Source organism: Macaca mulatta, chromosome 7, assembly GCF_049350105.2.
Source record: "Macaca mulatta isolate MMU2019108-1 chromosome 7, T2T-MMU8v2.0, whole genome shotgun sequence".
NCBI lineage: Eukaryota > Metazoa > Chordata > Mammalia > Primates > Cercopithecidae > Macaca > Macaca mulatta.
The window spans coordinates 79,129,879-79,149,355 of record NC_133412.1 but is presented as its reverse complement, the minus strand read 5'-3'; the positions used below and the strand labels follow the sequence as shown (position 1 = coordinate 79,149,355).

General features: G+C 52.2%; 2 protein-coding genes and 1 non-coding gene across 23 annotated transcripts in view; 1 reads left to right on the top strand and 2 right to left on the bottom strand.

The window, feature by feature from the left end:
- Window positions 1-674: 674 nt before the first annotated feature.
- TRNAR-UCG (transfer RNA arginine (anticodon UCG)) lies at window positions 675-747 on the bottom strand. The gene has a single exon. It is a non-coding gene; the product is annotated as a tRNA-Arg (tRNA).
- A 217-nt stretch (window positions 748-964) lies between these two features.
- POLG (DNA polymerase gamma, catalytic subunit) lies at window positions 965-19,173 on the top strand. 9 transcript variants are annotated; one of them, XR_013395962.1, is made up of 24 exons: window positions 965-1,148; window positions 1,915-2,702; window positions 5,502-5,694; window positions 6,664-6,831; window positions 6,950-7,096; window positions 7,246-7,325; window positions 8,441-8,623; window positions 8,727-8,878; window positions 9,053-9,179; window positions 10,103-10,339; window positions 11,304-11,424; window positions 11,632-11,718; window positions 12,022-12,129; window positions 12,589-12,749; window positions 13,471-13,524; window positions 13,629-13,746; window positions 14,248-14,383; window positions 14,500-14,746; window positions 16,156-16,278; window positions 16,407-16,575; window positions 16,764-16,972; window positions 17,462-17,563; window positions 17,764-18,121; window positions 18,663-19,173. XR_013395962.1 is itself a non-coding variant. In XM_077940288.1 (23 exons), exons 2-23 carry the CDS (start codon window positions 2,074-2,076, stop codon window positions 18,737-18,739), a joined length of 3,627 nt encoding a protein of 1,208 aa, XP_077796414.1. In that variant the 5' UTR covers window positions 965-1,148; window positions 1,915-2,073; the 3' UTR covers window positions 18,740-19,173. The 9 variants fall into 9 exon arrangements, 7 of the variants coding, with proteins under 7 accessions (XP_077796414.1, XP_014998464.2, XP_077796412.1 ...); XR_013395963.1 differs by lacking the exon at window positions 17,462-17,563 and having other exon boundaries at window positions 16,407-16,600; window positions 16,709-16,972; window positions 17,961-18,121; XM_077940288.1 differs by lacking the exon at window positions 17,462-17,563 and having other exon boundaries at window positions 18,021-18,121.
- Window positions 18,368-19,477, bottom strand: part of FANCI (FA complementation group I) — an 82,270-nt gene continuing 81,160 nt past the window's right edge. For all 13 annotated transcript variants that reach the window (XM_077940274.1, XM_077940273.1, XM_077940278.1 and 10 more), the window contains one exon: window positions 18,368-19,093. In XM_077940274.1, the coding sequence (XP_077796400.1) occupies window positions 19,031-19,093 (63 nt within the window). In that variant the 3' untranslated portion in view covers window positions 18,368-19,030. The remainder of the gene's footprint in view (window positions 19,094-19,477) is intronic.

The following is a 19,477-nucleotide window of genomic DNA, read 5'->3' as shown; positions in this document are numbered from 1 at the left end:
GTTGGTCCTAAACGTCTCCGAGCCTCCCTTTCATCTGTGCAGCTGGGCCTCCAGACCCCAACCCTCAGGCGGTGGTTAATCACGTAGACCTTATTCTGCGTGCACTTTACCACAGTTCACCAACCACCGAGCGCTGCGAGTTGTTGAAGCACCTGGAGCAACAGAAGACGGATACGGAGACCGGAAACAGCCGGGGATGGGGACAAGGTCCAGCCGCGCTGTGGGCTGAAGGCTAGCATCTGCCAGCACATTCAGGTTCAACGGAAGGCAACGTTTTTACCCATCAGAATTGCTCAGGACGAGGAGACGAGGAGGCAGGGGCATGGGCGAGGGAGAGAGCCTCGCTTGCGGCTGCGAGCCCCAACTCTTGGAAACCATCAACTGAGTATAAATTGAGATTTCTGTATAGGATGCCCCGCCCTCTCCACTTTCCTCCACCTGCGACGGGGTGTGAGACCCGGCACATTTTAGAAATGTGCCTCCGCTGAGACAGGTAGGCGGGCAATCTCGCAGGGACTTGTGGGCGTGGTGGGTGGGAGTGGTCACTTCCGCTGATCTTCGCGTTCCACACATCTTTGAATTGCGGTGAGAATCGGCGGCAACTACATTCAGATCGTCTCAATACTTCGTTCCTGAAGGGGAATAAACTAAAAGTTTGTCATCACACCATCATTCGACCGCGGCAGGACTCGAACCTGCAATCTTCTGATCCGAAGTCAGACGCCTTATCCATTAGGCCACGCGGCCACCTGGTTCCTACTCTTCCTTGAGCAACTCATAAAAATGTTACCTCCGCCCACCAGCTAGCTCGGGACCAACCCACCTGCTCCTTGAGCGGGGGAGGTTGGCCTTTAGTTCGCAGTGTTCCGCAGGGAGAGCCCACCCAGAAGTCCCCTTTCTCCCCCCGCGGGCGGATCGCACCATTGGCGGCCCTCCTATTGGTCGCGCTGGGAGTCTCCCGCCTGCCTCTCGGGTAGCAGCGGGACCTAGTCGGGTGCAGACGGGAAGTTGCTGCTGCTAGCGAAGCGGACCGGCTGGGTGGAGGCCACACGCCACCCCGAGGCTGCGTAGGCCGCGCATAGGGGGACGTCGCGCCGTGGGCCTGGGGTCGGGAGAACCGCAGACCAGGAAGCACCGTGCGGACCGAGGTTTCCGGCGGGTTCGGCGGCGGGGAGGCTGGGTCGCTGAGCGGCAGCGCGGCCCCTCCCTCTCCAGTCAGGGAGCGAGGCCCGGAGCAGGGCGGCGGCTAGTCCCAGGGCGCACCGCGGCGCCTCTGCCGGGCGCAGGCGGGCGGCGGGGCGCACGGGGGTGGCCGCCCACGCCCGCTGCAGGACGCCCTCGGCCGGCTGGGCCGTGGTCCGGGTGTGGGTGGAGGTCCCACGGGACGGCGGCCCACCCTACGGGTTCGAATCCGGGTTCTGGCACTTCTCGACGCTAGGCTCTCGGGCCGCGCCGGTCGCGTTAATGGCAGCCACCATTTGCCGAGCGCTTGCCAAGAGCAGGGCCGCAAGACGTAGGCGCCCTGTGTGCTCCGGACAGCGGCCCTGTGTGACAGGCAGAATCCGTAACCCCATTTTACAGAATAGGATATCAGGGCCTAAGGAGCGTTGCCCAAGGTCACACAGCTCGAGAGAGCCAGAAGCGGGGTTCAAAGCCGCGTCGCTCTACTCCAGATACTGCTCTCTTACTCGCTGCCTTCGGCTTCCCCACGTGGGTCCACTGACGAAGCTGCGTGGACCCCGGTTCCCCCAGGAGGGGTATTGACGTTTCCCAAGTTTTGAGGCTTAACAGAAAATGCAACTGAGGCGCCTGGCACAGTGCTGGGGACGCAGTAAATGCTCAAGGAATGGTGACTATGAATACAGCTTTTACATATATGGTAAAATAACGCTTTATATCATCTGTCTCCTTTAGGATTTGGGGTGGAAGGCAGGCATGGTCAAACCCATTTCACTGACAGGAGAGCAGAGACAGGACGTGTCTCTCTCCGCGTCTTCCAGCCAATAAAAGCAGCCAAGCTGGAGTCCAAAGCTAGGTGTTCTGACTCCCAGCGTGGGGGTCCCTGCACCAACCATGAGCCGCCTGCTCTGGAGGAAGTTGGCCGGCGCCACCGTCGTGCCAGGGCCGGTTCCAGCTCCGGGGCGCTGGGTCTCCAGCTCCGTCCCCGCGTCCGACCCCAGCGACGGGCGGCGGCGGCAGCAGCAGCAGCTGCAGCAGCCGCAAGTGCCATCCTCGGAGGGCGGGCAGCTGCGGCACAACCCGTTGCACATCCAGATGCTCTCGAAAGGGCTGCACGAGCAAATCTTCGGGCAAGGAGGGGAGATACCCGGCGAGGCCGCGGTGCGCCGCAGCGTCGAACACCTGCAGAAGCACGGGCTCTGGGGGCAGCCAGCAGCGCCCTTGCCCGACGTGGAGCTGCGCCTGCCGCCCCTCTACGGGGACAACCTGGACCAGCACTTCCGCCTCCTGGCCCAGAAGCAGAGCCTGCCCTACCTGGAGGCGGCCAACTCGCTGTTGCAGGCCCAGCTGCCCCCGCAGCCCACGGGTTGGGCCTGGGCGGAGGGCTGGACCCGGTACGGCCCCGAGGGGGAGGCCGTACCCGTGGCCATCCCCGAGGAGCGGGCCCTGGTGTTCGACGTGGAGGTCTGCTTGGCAGAGGGAATTTGCCCCACATTGGCGGTGGCCATATCCCCCTCGGCCTGGTAAGTAGGGGCAGGGTTGGGGACATACGTAGGCATGGGGTCCCAGCTTAATAGTTTGTTTCAGTGAACATTTACTGAGGTCCTGTTAATGTGCTGGGTGCTCACGTAGGGAGCACTGATGTGGTGAATTAGGACTAGACCCCTGTTTATGTGGGACTCACTTTCTGGTGGGAAGATCACAGGCAGTAAGCAAATACCCAAGTAAATGTCAGGCAGTAAAGGCCATGCGGAGAATCACAGTAGAGCGCTGTACATGAGACCTGTGGGAGGCCGCTTAAGATCACCATGATTTGGTGCCTTTACCCCCTCCCCTAATAGCGTCATGAGAAGTTAGTCTGAAAAGTCATTTGAACAGTGTTTCTTTTTGGGGAGCTATTAATTATTTTGGGCAGTAGAAAGCTCCCTTTTGTGGGACTGTCCCAGGCAGTATAGGACATTAGCATCCCTGGCCTTTCCCATAAACGCCAGACCAACACCCCCCTCCCCACTGTCCCAGCCACCAACGTTTCCACATGGCCCCTTGAGGCGGCATCTGGTTTACCACCCCTAGTTGAGAAACATTGCTTCCTGCCCCCAGCCTTCCAAGCAGGCATTTTGGTCCCAAACAAGTATATCCAATCTCTCTTTTCTTTTTAAATAACTTTCTAAGTGCTACCCAGGTTTCTTTTTCAAACAATGATGGCAGTACTGTTTCTCCCCTTTTTTTATTCTTCATTCCAGGATTAAAATACTATTTACAACCTTAATGCTTTCAGGCATGGCCAGCAAAAAAGTTGGCAGTTTCTTTATTCCTATTGGAAGCTACATCTTTGTAAAGAAAGCTGCGAAATGTTAAATATGCAGTTGAAAATGGTGAAAACATGGCTAAATAGATAAGGTAGGCATTAATGGCTGAAAAGAGCAAAACTAGATGATTCTGCATTGATTGAATTCCAGTTACAATGAGAATCACACTACTTAGAATATGTAACTCGATGGTCAAAGTAAAGGGGAATACCGGCCATCATTTGGAAAGATAAAGTAGGCTTTGGTGGCTGAAACAAAATTAGGAAATCAGTGACAAGAAAGATTTGTTTTTTGATCTGTTGGTCATTTTTGGCCAAGTTACCTCAAGTTCCCTTTTCTCTTCCTCCTCCTTTCTCTCCTTTTACCTCTCCTTTCCCTCCCTGTCCTTCCCGCTCTGCCCTCATTCTCATTCCATTCTTGCCAGTGGTACTCAGGGCATTGGCCTGATGGCAGAAGTCATTGTTAAGGCCTGGGCTCATGCTGGGGCCTTCCTCCTGGGAGTCTGACTGGTGGGTGGAGGTGGGTGCCACATGGTGCCCTAATAGCAGTCCACTTTGAACCTGGGCATGCCCCTGCTCCTTAACTGAGTAACATTAGGTACCTGACCATCCCACAGTTTACAATGGGAGGAGAAGCCTTCGTCAGCTATGAGCCTCCCACAGGGCAGCTTCTTCCCAAAGACTGTTGGTAAGGGCTTTGGCCATCAGGCTAGAGGGACATCACTCCGGCTATCAACATTTATCTGAGATTCACAGTAAAACTAGTATTAATGGCATGGATCCCTACTCATCTTAAATTTGGCTTTCTTCTTTTTAATCAGTAGTGTATAATGAGATGGCTTCATGCACAGCTGCAGAGCTGCATCTTGACACCAGTGTGGCTTTTTATTGTAACCAAAGTCCCTGTTATCACCATGGCCTCAACTATTTGACATTCTTTAGCCTTTTTGTCTGTGTTGTTGTAAGGGCTTTGACATGCTGAATTAAAAGGTGGGGGAGATTTCTTTCAGTCCCTTGGCTTATTTTCACCATTTGGAGTATGAGTTAGATTTTGTCAGGTTTAAAACTAGGACCCTCTTGCTTTCTCTTTGAAAGAAATTAGTTTTATATGTGTTGAATCTGTTGAGGCAGATACTCCCTCTTCCATTCCATAAAGGTTGCAAGGAGCTCCTTCTGTGCAGTGTTGTCCACACATGGCCTCGTCACTCACTTTGATGCTGAGTGGGCCTTGACTGTTGAGAACAATCTGTGGCTTGCAACAGGCATTTCCTCAGTGGCCATTCCCCTACACCTAGCCTTGTGGATCTTGAGCAAACTGCAGCCTTTTACTGAATTAGTGTCAGGCCCCCAACAGGCCGCACTCATCCCTTATCCTCCCACCCCCACCTTATCACATGCGCATACATTTTCTCATTCTGGCACTTTCCCTGGTCTCTCACTGAGGGTGAGATTCTCCAAGGTGTGTGATTTGTTCTTTGTCCCCCAGAATCTTTTCAGCCATGAGATGATTCATCCTGTACATGTGTGCAGTATATGTCTTTTTTTTTTTTTTTTTTTTACCAATTCAATTAAAAAAAACTCCACTTTTGGTTCTGTTACTGTCTATCTCCTTTACTAGCACTTTGAACAGTAGCTGGTTTGTGCCTATAGACAACAAGGGGTTGATAATGTTCATAAAACCTCAGAGCTAGATGTAGACTTAGTGAACACTAGGTCTAGCAAACACCTTGATGGCCCAGACTGTAATATAATACCTGCGTGTAGGTCTAATAGCCCAGTAGTTCCATTTTTATGTGCAGAAGTTTAAAGAAGCTTTTGTAGCTCTTGCCCACCAGCACACACACCCACCCTGCTACACCTGACCTGTAGCTGAGTTAGGAGCACCCTTTGGTCTCACTTGTGTCCCCAGCTGCCAGTACGCCATCTGGCATGTAGTGGTAGGTGTGCAGTGGGTGTTGTGGAGTGGAAGTTTAATGTCTCCATGGTGAACCTGCCTGCCTCTCGCCTCCCTCAGGTATTCCTGGTGCAGCCGGCGGCTGGTGGAAGAGCGTTACTCTTGGACCAGCCAGCTGTCGCCGGCTGACCTCATCCCCCTGGAGGTCCCTGCTGGTGCCAGCCCCACCCAGAGAGATTGGCAGGAGCAGTTAGTGGTGGGGCACAATGTTTCCTTTGACCGAGCTCATATCAGGGAGCAGTACCTGATCCAGGTAAGGTTCCTGGGGCCAGCTACAGGTTCTGGCATGGGATGGGCCAGGAGCCCGAATCTCAGTGGTTAGGGAAGGCACTGCTTGCTTGGCAAGTGTCTCTATTGCCTTTGCTGAAGCCACAAGGCCCATCTGTTGACCAGCTGTGCCTCTGGTCCCTGTGCCTAGCTGTTTATGTCCCCGGGAAAGCCTGGTATAGGACCTAAGTTGTCACAAAGTAATAATGGCCTTTATCTCTGTGGCATTTTAGAGCTTAGCATGGATCTTAAAGGTTTTGAGCCACAGCCTGGGCTCATTTCCTGCCTTAACCACTGATGACTATTATGAGGTCCTTAACATCTCTAAGTCTTAGTTTCCTTTTTTTTATAAAAAGGCAGAGATAACATAAATCTCATAGGATTAATAGGAGGGTTGGAACAATGCCTGCATGTCAAACACTCAGTACTCTGCCTGGTGTATAGTAGTGGCAATTCTTAATTTTATGAAGTGTTTTTTCATTGTATCTTCACAGCAGCCCTAGGAGACAGGTCGGGCGGGGGAGAGCAACCTTAGCCTATAGCTGAGGGTGCTGAGGCTCAGACAGCCTTGTTGACATGCCCAGGGCCACAGAGCTTATGAGTGGCAGGGTTGGGGCCAGACTAGATAGCCCTGAAGGCTTTGTTTTGGCCACTCTGTATCTACATTGCTCAGAGCTACTACTGGAAGCTGGGAAGGACTTGCACGTTGGGTTTGAGCCAGGCCTGCATCTTAAAGGGTGGCTAGGATTTGGGAAGGCAGGCCCCTTAAAGGTGATGGGGCAGGCGTGAACAAACATGAGGATTCTGTATTTTGTGCTGGAGGCTGTGTGCTGGGAGGGGAGGCTGTTTGAGGAGCTGAGGTGGGGCTGGAGGTCTACACCACTAAGCAGTGGTGGGCTGGCCCCACAGTTGCAGCCTCCCTCCTTCCCTTCCCTTTCCTCCTTCTCTTCCTCAGGGTTCCCACATGCGTTTCCTGGACACCATGAGCATGCACATGGCCATCTCAGGGCTAAGTAGCTTCCAGCGCAGTCTGTGGATAGCAGCCAAGCAGGGCAAGCACAAGGTCCAGGGCTCCACAAAGCAAGGCCAGAAGTCCCAGAGGAAAGCCCGAAGAGGCCCAGCGGTGAGAGCACACTGCCAGTGGGCAGGAGCATAGTAGCATAGTGCTTGGGACCCCCCTCACCAGCCCGTCTGACCCGAGGCCAAGCTGATCTGCCGTGTCCCTTGCTCTGGTTCCCCAGATCTCATCCTGGGACTGGCTGGACATCAGCAGTGTCAACAGTCTGGCAGAGGTGCACAGACTTTATGTAGGGGGGCCTCCCTTAGAGAAGGAGCCTCGAGAACTGTTCGTGAAGGGTACCATGAAGGACATTCGTGAGAACTTCCAGGTATGGTGCTAGAGGGGGCTCTCGGGAGATGGGCTGTGACACACCCCTAGCTGCGCTTGGGGAGATACAACTGCCAGGCCTGACCCTGAGACCTGGTGGTGGTAATGGGATGGCTGCCCACCTTGCGCCTTCCTGTCATCTTGTGCCAGGACCTGATGCAGTACTGTGCCCAGGACGTGTGGGCCACCCATGAGGTTTTCCAGCAGCAGCTACCGCTCTTCTTGGAGAGGTGAGGGGGAGCCCATGTGGGAATCTTTGGGGGTCAGTGGGTTCCTGGTACCCAGGCCTGCTGTAATCAGGTGGCGCTGGTTCTATCTCAGGTTGGGGACCTTAGCTTTTCCAGGCTGAAAGAATGGAGCCCTTCTGTCCAGTGGTGTCCATCTGGGCCCTGGACTCTGGATTTCTACAGAGGCCCTGAAGGGGAGGGCCATGGAGTTGTGCTTGTGTTTCATGTGCATGGTGCTGGTTTACTATGCACCTTCTCTGAACTAGCTCCTTAACCAAGGGCTTCATGTACATCATGCTTGTGTTTATTAATGAGTCCGTCTTATGAAGTGACCCTTGTGTAGCTGAAAATTCAGGTATATTTGTACCAAAGATACTGAAAGAAGAAAGAAGGGAAGAAAATTTGGCTAGAACTTTTGACCCAAAGCTTAACTACTAATAGCTTACTGTTGGCTAGAAGCTTTACTGATAACATAATACATATTTTGTATGTTATATGTATTATATGCTATATTCTTAAAGTAAGCGAGAGAAAAGAAAATGTATTAAGAAAATCATGAGGAGAAAATGTGTTTACCATTCATTAGGTGGAAGTGGATCATCATAAAGATCTCTGTCCTTCACGTTGAGTAGGCTGAGGAGGAGGGGGGTGGGGCTTGCTGTCTCAGGTGGCTAAGGCAGAAGAAAATAAGTGTGTAAGTGAACTTGCGCGATCCAGACCTGTGTTGTTTAAAGGTCAACTGTATTTTACCACCCAAGTTGTGAGGTTCAGGCATGATGTTTTTCATGTATGGGATTATTAGCACAGTGCCTGGCACACAGTCATTACTCCATGTGTGGCAGCCATTTTCACTTTTGCCATCTGTATTTCCCACATTACCCCTGAGGATGGGATGATATTGTTCCCATTTTATAGATGAAAGAACTGAGACTCCAAAAGATGGGGTTACTTACCCAGGGATGAGTAACAGTGAGCTGGGATTTAATGCTTTGTCTGTTTGACTTTTGAGCTGTGCCATGTCGGTGGCTCGGTTGAGGCTTGCTAAACCAGCTCAGGGATTGGGCCAAAGTCTTGCCTCCTCTGGTCATTTATGGCAGCTCCTGGTGTTTGCCTCCAAGGTGTCCCCACCCAGTGACTCTGGCTGGCATGCTGGAGATGGGTGTCTCCTACCTGCCTGTCAACCAGAACTGGGAGCGTTACCTGGCAGAGGCACAGGGCACTTATGAGGAGCTCCAGCGGGAGATGAAGAAGTCGTTGATGGACCTGGCCAACGACGCCTGCCAGCTGCTCTCAGGAGAGAGGTAGCCAGGCCTTGGGTGGGCAGGATCTAGGCAGGGGTCTGGCAAGTGGGTGGCCTAGCCTTTGGCTTAGCCTTAGCCCTGCCCTAGTGGACTGACTCTGTAGGTACAAAGAAGACCCCTGGCTCTGGGACCTGGAGTGGGACCTGCAAGAATTTAAGCAGAAGAAAGCTAAGAAGGTGAAGAAGGAGCCAGCCACAGCCAGCAAGTTGCCCATCGATGGGGCTGGGGCCCCTGGTGATCCCATGGATCAGGAAGGTGGGGAGCATGGGCAGGAGGTAGAGGTAGGGTAGGGGTTGTTGCTGGGAAGGTCCTGTGATTGAAGGGGTCCTTGGAAAGGGTTGCTCCAGCCTTCTGGAGATGAGCGGGTGGGAGCAGGTCTTACTGAGAGTTCCTTCTCCTGCTCCTGATTGTCTTCCCCCACCCTCACAGACCTCGGCCCCCGCAGTGAGGAGGAGGAGTTTCAACAAGATGTCATGGCCCGTGCCTGCTTGCAGAAGCTGAAGGGGACCACAGAGCTCCTGCCCAAGCGGCCCCAGCACCTTCCTGGACACCCTGGGTGAGCCCAGCCCACCCCCAGCAGTGTATCTAGAGTCCACCCTTGCACCATTCTCAGGACAGACCTGGTCTGGGTTCTGGCACAGAGGCATCATGCACATGTGTACTTATTGACCTGCTGCCATTCATTCACACTGTCTTCCAGTCCTGTTCTCATTTGCTCACTCTGGACTGGCTTACTGGACTCATTCAGCACTGTTCTGAGCACCTGCTGTGCACTGGCCCGTGGCAGCCACTGGGTGTACAGACTGGAACATAGCTCCTCCTTTCCAGTAGTTCCTTTTTTCTAGGAGAAGCCAGGCATGTAGACCAGCTAGTGCAGCTAGTGTCCATAGGTAGTTCTGACTCTGCCTGGGGAAATAAATCAAGAAGCCTTTCTTGAGAAGGTGCCCTTTCCTTTGAGCCTCATAGGGTGGCAGAGATGAGAAAAAGGGCAGCCAGGGTGAGCAGCAGGGTGCCAACTTTGCACTTGCATGACCCTGAGAGCAAGTGTCCTGAGTGCCTTCCTAGCTTCACTCTGGGCTCAACTCTGGTGAATAGCCTACAAGAGAGCACCCAGAAGGACTGGTGTTTCTCTAGAGGAGTGGGGAGGGCAGATGAGCTCCCTCCTCTGGTCAGTTACACTGAATGAAATGGAGCTTAGGAAGGAGCCCTGCCCTGGGCCAGGGTATGCTTTTGTGTCCTGGTTTCTGACTAGTGCAGTGGGACTGACTTAGTGTCTTTGCTTTTGAAATATTCTTCTAGAGGATTCCATGGGGGTCCTGGCTGAAGCATCCCAGAGGAGGGGATGGTGGCTGTAGGCCAGGGTCACCAGAAAGCCCCAGGGCTTTGGAGGGTGGGTGGGGCACATTGTGGGAGAGAGAACCTTCCCCCCAACAACTGCCCTTACCATTGTGACACTGCTGTCTTCCTGGTGGGACGTAGATGGTACCGGAAGCTCTGTCCCCGGCTAGACGACCCCGCATGGACCCCAGGCCCCAGCCTTCTCAGCCTGCAGATGCGGGTCACACCTAAACTCATGGCACTGACCTGGGATGGCTTCCCTCTGCACTACTCAGAGCGTCATGGCTGGGGCTACCTGGTGCCTGGGCGGCGGGACAACCTGGCCAAGCTCCCGACAGGTACCACCCTGGAATCAGCTGGGGTGGTCTGCCCCTACAGGTAAGGCTCAGGCCCAGGGGAGGAAGGGGCTGGAGCCTAGGAACCCCTTCCCCTGGCTGGTCAGCTCAGGCTAGTGGAAAGAGTTTGGGTTTAAGAGTCTGGGTTCAGAAGAAGGGAAAACAAAAAAGGAAAAAATTTAAAAAAAAACACACCCAAAAAGGCGTCTGGGTTCGTGGTTTTTTTTTCCATGGCTACCCTTACCCTCTGGATCTCAGAGGCCCTGGGAAGGGAGTACGTTGAGATGTTCAGAGTGGGGAGGACTAAAGGCCTTCCTCTTGGGCCTGGCAGCACAGCTGCCTTCACAGGAACATGCAGAGGGCTGTTACAAGTAGCAGGGAGATGGGCTTTTTAAAAAATGTATATGTAATTCGAGTGATAATTATGGGCCAAGCAGTGCTTCCCTCATTTGTTCCCCAAGGAGCCCCATGAGCTAGAATGATTATCCCCATGTTGTAGTTGACAAAGGCTCGGTTGACTTGTTTAAGATCACAGAACCTGAGCTTTAGACAAGCAGGTGTTGGGGAGAAACTTACAGTGGCCCAGAATTAAGATTCCTGGCTTTTCAGGGCAGCCTGAGTCTCTTGCAGGGCCTTGGGACAAAAGGGGTAAGACTGGCCTTGTTCCTTTGAGCCCAATGGTAGGTGAGCTGGCAGGAGCCAGCCTGCAGCTGGGCCCTGGGTCCTGTCCTCTTGCTGTGCGCTCAGAACTTCTCGAGGCGGCAGTTCTGTAGTGTAAGAGGAACTTGGATTTGAGTGAGACAAGGCCTCGAACCCCAGCCTGCTGCCAGGGTGCTGTCATTTTTAGTTTGTCAAATCCTGTCTAAAACCTGGGGAAAGTGCTGTCTGGTTCTGCCTCAGAGCTGATTCTGAGGACTAAACAGAGAATTGTGGAAGGCACCAGCAAGCTGCCTGGCCCACAGTGGGCATATGGTAATCAGAGGCTGCTGCTGCTGTTCTCTGCCCAGAGCCATCGAGTCCCTGTACAGGAAGCACTGTCTCGAACAGGGGAAGCAGCAGCTAACGCCTCAGGAGGCCGGCCTGGCTGAGGAGTTCCTGCTCACTGACAATAGTGCCATATGGCAAACGGTGAGGGCAGGCTCTGAACCTGAGCTTTGGGGAGGGGAGATCTCTGTATTCCACCCAGGGAAGGAGCAGCCTTTTTGGGTGGGAGGCTGGCACTGGTGGCTCACCCCAGACTGACCTGCGGTGTCTGAGTACCATGCAGGGAGGGGCTGGTGGATTGGGACCTACCCAGTCCCCTGCTTCACTCTCTTGGTCCTTGGACCACTCCAGGTAGAAGAACTGGATTACTTAGAAGTGGAGGCTGAGGCCAAGATGGAGAACTTGCGAGCTGCAGTGCCAGGTCAACCGCTAGCTCTGGTGAGCAGTGTGCCTGCTCAGGGGTTCTCTGGGTGGGTGCTGGGTGGAAAGGGCTTCCTCTTGCCCATGTAGTTCTTCCCAGCCAGAGTTCCCTAGGTCTTAGGGGGGGTTGGAGATGCCACCCTGTCCCTGGGAGGCCCCACACATGTTGGAGGACAAGGAGAAAGCCTTGTCCTCATGGCCATCTTGTCATTTCCCAGCCGATGACGACAGTTTCAGGCCCTTTTCCCACTCCCTACCCCCTGGCCCTTGCTGAATGCAGGTGCTGGAGCAGGGCCTGATCTAGGTGTGTGGCCCCCACAGACTGCCCCTGGCGGCCCCAAGGACAGCCAGCCCAACTATCACCATGGCAATGGACCTTACAACGATGTGGACATCCCTGGCTGCTGGTTTTTCAAGCTGCCTCACAAGGTGTGTCCTGGGTCATGGCCTGTCCTGTGGTGTGTCCTCACTCTGCTCAAGGCCCACAGCAGGCCTTCAGAGTGACACACCTGAGACTGTCCTTTTTGTGGGAATGACTAGTAGTGGGACAGAGTGTGATTTCAGGCACATACTGTCATGTCTCGGCTTTTGTTTTTCTAATGAAAGTTGGGTGGCAGGGGGTACATCTGGTACGTGATAGATTCTGCCGATTTGTCACTATGTGGGGAGCCAGGTTTGCTTGTGTCTGTGTGTCCTGGGGGCGTGTGTGTGCGCATGTGTGCGCGCGCACGTTTGTGTGTGTGTGTGCGCGTGTGATGCAATCAGGGATTTGCCTCAGACTGCTGAGGTTCTGAGCTCAGTGTTGGGAGAAGTGCAGGTGCTCACATTGGTTCCCCACCCAGGGGTCTGCCACCTGCCTCCAGCCCCTGCTTCCTTTGCTCTGTCCAGGATGGTAATAGCTGTAATGTGGGAAGCCCCTTTGCCAAGGACTTCCTGCCCAAGATGGAGGATGGCACCCTGCAGGCTGGCCCAGGAGGTGCCAGTGGGCCCCGTGCTCTGGAAATCAACAAAATGATTTCTTTCTGGAGGAACGCCCATAAACGTATCAGGTGGGCCACCATGGGAGGAGTCCTGGGACGCCTTTCCCCCCTCGTCCCACCCAGGGACCTCTGACTAACCTTGGATTCCCAGAGGGCCAGCCTAGCTGTGGTCCAGAGGCCTAGCTACTTTTGGTCCTGGTGCCATGGACCTTGGGCAAGTCTCCCCTCTAGCTTCAGTTTCCCTGTTAACGTAAAAAGAATGGTGCTGTAGGACCATGAGAGCCCTTCGTAGCTCCCAACAGAACCTCTTGGTGTAACTGCCGGAGCCATGGGATATGGCTGAGGACCATGGAGAGCTGGTGGCCTATAAGCCCTGTTGGGGGCTGGGAGCTGGGTCTTGTAGTCTGGAATGGCAAATGTATTCATCTTGAAGGCCATTTCCAAGGTGATTGTGGCCACCAGCACTCTCTGGTGAGCAGAGTGGGTTTTGGGATGATGAAGTCTGCCTGTGTGTAGGAAGAGGTAGTGGTGGAAGGAGTGCCTCATGGATGCCCCCCAGAGAGGAGGAGGAGCTCACTCAGAGGTCTGGCCGGTTCCCAGATGGCTTATGCTCTTGACTGGTGTATCACAGGGCCCCAGGCCTTGGCTGAGCCAGGGCTCACGTTGAGTCCAGTTAGTGAGGCTGGGTAGGAGTATAGCAGTCCAGGAGGTGGGCAGGTGAGGGCCATGGTGGGATGCGGGATAGATTCTGCTTCCCATGGCTGTGCTGAGCTTCACTTTGTCCCCACAGCTCCCAGATGGTGGTGTGGCTGCCCAGGTCAGCTCTGCCCCGTGCTGTGATCAGGTATGGTCTGCTGAGTGGTTGTAGGGATAGGAGAACTGAGGTGAGGTGGTAGGTCCTAGGGCCAAAGCAACTAAGACCCATTTCCTTCCCCTGCACCCCACCAGGCACCCCGACTATGATGAGGAAGGCCTCTATGGGGCCATCCTGCCCCAAGTGGTGACTGCCGGCACCATCACTCGCCGGGCTGTGGAGCCCACGTGGCTCACTGCCAGCAATGCCCGGGTATGTGTCATCTGCACCTCTGGCCCCTGCTCTTCCTCTCCCAGGTCTGTAGAAACTCAGCTCTGAGGGCCTTTAGGTATTTAGCGAGGAGCATGAAAAGGATCCTGTGATCTGGGTCAGGCAGGACTCTAGTTCACTGCCTGACCCAGATCTTGGAGTGGATGGAAGACAGGAAAATCTGGCTTCATGATTCCTGTCCACTCCTTCAGTAAATGTGTTTTGGGCACCTGCTCCTGGCCAATGACAGGCGTAATAGCTACAGCTCTCATGGAATTTAGATGGGACCATGTAGGTGAGGGGTCTGGCATAGCGCTAGGCATAGAGTAGATTCTTTACTTGTCACCCCAATTGCTGATAGGTGGCTGTCTATAGAACTGTGGAGTTTCACCAGTGCTGTCTGGCATTCTCTAAAGCCATTCCCTTAGGAAAGGCTCTCAGTCAACTCTGGCTCCAGGAATAGGGTAGGAGGAGTCTCATTTGGGTATCTCACTCTTCCCACAGCCTGACCGAGTAGGCAGTGAGTTGAAAGCCATGGTGCAGGCCCCACCTGGCTACACCCTTGTGGGTGCTGATGTGGACTCTCAAGAGCTGTGGATTGCAGCTGTGCTTGGAGACGCCCACTTTGCCGGCATGCATGGTGAGCAGGAGCCGGGGTTGGGGCAGCCCAGCCCCTCAGGTAGCATATTGACAGTTCTGATGAACATTGGGCAGAATGTTCCTGAGTTTCTTTTCTCACTCCTGCTTATCTTCCAGGCTGCACAGCCTTTGGATGGATGACACTGCAGGGCAGGAAGAGCAGGGGCACTGATCTACACAGTAAGACAGCCACTACCGTGGGCATCAGCCGTGAGCATGCCAAAGTCTTCAACTACGGCCGCATCTATGGGGCTGGGCAGCCCTTTGCTGAGCGCTTACTAATGCAGTTTAACCACCGGCTCACGCAGCAGGAGGCAGCTGAGAAGGCCCAGCAGATGTACGCCATCACCAAGGGCCTCCGCTGGTGAGGGTCCCTCTCCCATCCACTTTAACACCCAGGACCTGAGGCCTGCTTTACTGTCCTTTAGTATTCCCATCTGTTCTATCTCGTGCCCATTACTTGAACCCTCACCTAGCCCCTCTCCTTCCACAACTGTGTAACCTAGTTCCAGGATGATTTGTCCTGTTGTGATATTTGCTTGCTTTATGGTCAGCCTTAAACAGTTTTTCCTCATGGGAGTAAAGCTATACTTTTGGTTTACTGTCACCAAGTGGTAGCCTCTTGACAATTCTGATTATGCCGCATAATCAATAATACAGGGGTTGCAAACTCAGATGCCTACAGGGAATGAAAGCAAATGGAGTGGGTGGAAGACAGGAGTTGACAGGAGGGCGCTGTGGCAAACTGGAGCATGTAGGCTGATGTTGATACAGGAGAAAGCATTACCAGGCCTCCAGGTTACTTAGCCTAGCTCTCCAATTTGTTTCCTTTCATAGTACTGCATACTGTGTGCTCAGGGCCTTAGCAGACTCTGGAGGGTTCCAAAAGTGTGAGGGAAGAGAGGTACAACTTCCTGAGGTACAATACACTGTCCACATTTAATTAGCTGGCTCATTGTGGAAACTTTCTTATGAACAACTAAAAGTTAAGTATGTGATAAATGATATAGTGGTTGATGACTGTAAATGCAGGAAAGGGGAGCTGAGTATCATCCAGTGGATAAAGTGAGGTTGGCTAAGGCTCATACCGTGAACAGCGTGTGCTGGTAGAGGCAAGAAAGGTGGTGGGGCTTTAGTTGTGGACACCTTCGAAAGTGTCACAGGAGTTTGGACTGCGGGCGCAGGTGGTAGGGAAGCCGTTTATACAAGTGAGTGACGGGTCTCTGGAGCCTTCAGGCAACAAGCCTTGTGAAATCTGCAGGTTAGATGGAAGCTGAGTTGTCTAGGGTTGTGGCAGTTGAGAAGGGTAAGCCAGGCCTGGCTGTTGTGTTTTCTGCTTCAACAAATGCCCCCTCCCCTTCAGGGTAGCGTATTCTTACCCCATCCCCCCAAATCTAGAGTGATGGTCCTTGCTGCCTCCTGAATATAAGGCCCGTGTTGGTCATTGGGCAATTCAGTGTCTAAAGAAACAGGACAGTAGGAATAGTGGTTGTTTGTGTGCTGGAGTCTTTGTCCTTTATTGGGCTACCATGGGGTGTCCCAGGCTTTGGAGCTACAAAAGCCTGGGCTGCATCTCTTTCTAGCTCCGTGATCCTAGGCAAGGCACTTAGCCTCTCTGAGCCTGTTTCTTCCTCTGAATAAAAGCCTTTAGGGGACTGGCATGATGCCAGTGTTTTTGAAAGTTGAAGTGATGTGAACATTCCACGCCAAGGCACTAGGTGTGACACAGGAAGCACTCCTGTGGAATGATGGTGATAACAACGCTGCCCCCAGGTATCGGCTGTCGGATGAGGGCGAGTGGCTGGTGAGGGAGTTGCACCTCCCAGTGAACAGGACTGAGGGTGGCTGGATTTCCCTGCAGGATCTGCGCAAGGTCCAGAGAGAAGCTGCAAGAAAGTAAGGACCTTCTTTGTGTTAAGGATGGAGGGAGGGGTCTGGGCTTGCCCCAGAAGAGCTTGGATGCTTTGTTTTTCAGCTTTGAGATGCTGAAAGACAGAGTCTGCCCTCTGTTTCTGGTCCCTTAGGTCACACCGGAAGAAGTGGGAGGTGATTGCTGAACGGGCATGGAAGGGGGGCACAGAGTCAGAAATGTTCAATAAGCTTGAGAGCATTGCTACGTCTGACATACCACGTACCCCGGTGCTGGGCTGCCGCATCAGCCGAGCCCTGGAGCCCTCGGCTGTCCAGGGAGAGGTATCTTGCTACCTTTGGAGCATAGGTAGAGGGGCCCCCGGGGAGGGCAGGGCAGGGCACAGGCTCCCTGTGGACCTTACCGATGTTCGTAGGTAGGGCCAGAGTGAAGCTTCTCTTGGGGCTTCTACCCTAGAGTTAATTGGTATGTAGCATAGCCCCTCTCACCTGTGCCCACCTTCCCTCCCCAGTTTATGACCAGCCGTGTGAATTGGGTGGTACAGAGCTCTGCTGTTGACTACTTACACCTCATGCTTGTGGCCATGAAGTGGCTGTTTGAAGAGTTTGCCATAGATGGGCGCTTCTGCATCAGCATCCATGACGAAGTTCGCTACCTGGTGCGGGAGGAGGACCGCTACCGTGCTGCCCTGGCCCTGCAGATCACCAACCTCTTGACCAGGTATGCAGGGCCCATGGCCTCTAGCCTGGCCATGTGCTCCTATGTGGGGCTTTGGGTGAGCGCTTCTTGGGCCAGACTGGGCAGTTTTGAGTTTTCATCCCCCTAGAAGTGAATGTTTCATCTTCTTATTTCTAATTTTTAAAAAGTTATAGAAGTCCTAAAAAGACTAGCCTGAATTTTTAAAAAAAGAGTTCTTGGGTTTGAAAATGTCAAATACCAAGACTGATCATTGAGGAAGCTGTGAGGTTAGGGGAATTATTCCAAAGGGTGGTACTCACACTTTTCTATTTTGAAAATCAAATGACAGAAGCCTTTTCTCATTTCATAGAAAATTGAGACGTTTTTCTTTCTCCCATAAATGTTTCCTTTCTTAAGTGCCAAAAGTTTGTTACTTGACTGCTAACAGAAAACATTGTTAATGGGGACACTCAAATGTGATTTTTTAAAATATCTTACATATTTTATATATTGAGTTGTATTTTCTTGTAGTAAAATTCCTAGTTCTTATGGATGAATTAAATGATATTACCGTTCCATGTTGATCTGCCACTCAGAACCAGTTTGGGAACCATGATCTATCCTGATTATTGGGTAAATAAGAGACGTTTACAATATTCAACATTGTTCCCGTTGCCCTCTTAATCATCTCCGGGGGGTTATGCTTAACAAAGCTAAAAGTCCTCATTTATGCTTCAAACTCTGGCCCAATTGGAAGTGATTTCGTATATTAATAAAATGTACCAAACTGGAAAAAAAAAAAACAGTGTGTTGAGTCCATAATTGCATTTCAGCATCTCAGTGGGAGGTTAGGCTGCTGGATGGAAGACAGTGGTGGACCTTCACCTTTCTTGACTTAGCTAAGTGAACAGATGGGGTGTTGGACCAGGGGAAGCCCTGCTCTGAGGGGTGTGGGGTCATTGTTCCAGGAGTGATGCGTCTGTGTTCACAGGAGGGGCATGACTGTGAGGGGAGATTGGGTCTCTTTCAGGTGCATGTTTGCCTACAAGCTGGGTCTGAATGACTTGCCCCAGTCAGTCGCCTTTTTCAGTGCAGTTGATATTGACCGGTGCCTCAGGAAGGAAGTGACCATGGATTGTAAAACCCCTTCCAACCCAACTGGGATGGAAAGGAGATACGGGATTCCCCAGGGTGAGCACAACGCATTTGTTCCTCGTTACAAATAGGATCTGAGGTGGACTAGCAAGTGGGTTTTGGAGAACAGGAAGCTTGGGGCCCCAGAGATCACCCTCTTGATTCATGCTATATTCTAGGCTAATTTCAGTTTAGAAGGTGCCCTGTATCCACAGTGAATGTGACATGATGTTTCAAAAATGAAGACAGCAGAGCTTCAAATATTCTACCTGTACCTGTCCCCTACTTCAACCACAGCAGAAATGTTTAAAGAGGATTTATTCTAGAGAGTGCATTCTTAAATGACAGAAAAACAAACTGTGCTTTAAATACCAAACAAATCAGAAAGCTTATTTTCTATTTAAAATGTATCTAAGACAGACTTATTTTATATAAAAAGAAAACAGACCCTTCTAACATGTAACATTACCATTCGTGACAATTGTTCTCAACCTTTCACTCTCCTTTTTGACCTTAGCATTAAGCTCCTTTGCTCACTTCTGAGCTCTCAGTTACAGTTATTGAGGTGGCATCCTAACCAATTTGCACTATTTTTCAGGTGAAGCGCTGGATATTTACCAGATAATTGAACTCACCAAAGGCTCCTTGGAAAAACGAAGCCAGCCTGGACCATAGCACTGCCTGGAGGCTCTGTATTTGCTCCCATGGAGCTTCGTCGGGGCGGTGCAGGCTCCCAAACTCAGGCTTTCAGCTGTGCTTTTTGCAAAAGGGCTTGCCTAAGGCCAGCCATTTTTCAGTAGCAGGACCTGCCAAGAAGATTCCTTCTAACTGAAGGTGCAGTTGAATTCAGTGGGTTCAGAACTAAGATGCCAACATCGGTGTGGGCTGTAGGACAAGGGGCATTGTTGCTTGTTGGGTAAAAACGAAGCAGAAGCCCCAAAGTTCACATTAACTCAGGCATTTCATTTATTTTTTCCTTTTCTTCTTGGCTGGTTCTTTGTTCTGTTCACCATGCTCTGATGCAGTGCCCTAGAAGGGAAAAGAAGTAATGCTCTAACGTGATAAACCTGCTCCAAAGCAGTGGAAATAAAAAGAAGAAGAAAAAAAAATCTATCTTCTCATCAAAGCCTGTGTTACTCATGCTTTCCCCCCTTTCCCATTCACAGGAGGTAATTATGTTGAAGAAGAGGAAGGAGTCCTCCAAAGTGTAGAGTAAGGCAGTGCCACCTCCTTCTCTTAGGACTTTTGCTATACTGAGGAAACTCATGGGACAAAATGATAGAGAAGAAGCTATTGGCATCAAAATGCTACATGACTCTCCCGAGTGCAGCTGCCAAGTGGGTAAAGGGAATGGATGGGGCCAGGTACATTACACCCTGGAGTGTGATCATCTGAAGAATGCATGTTCAAAAT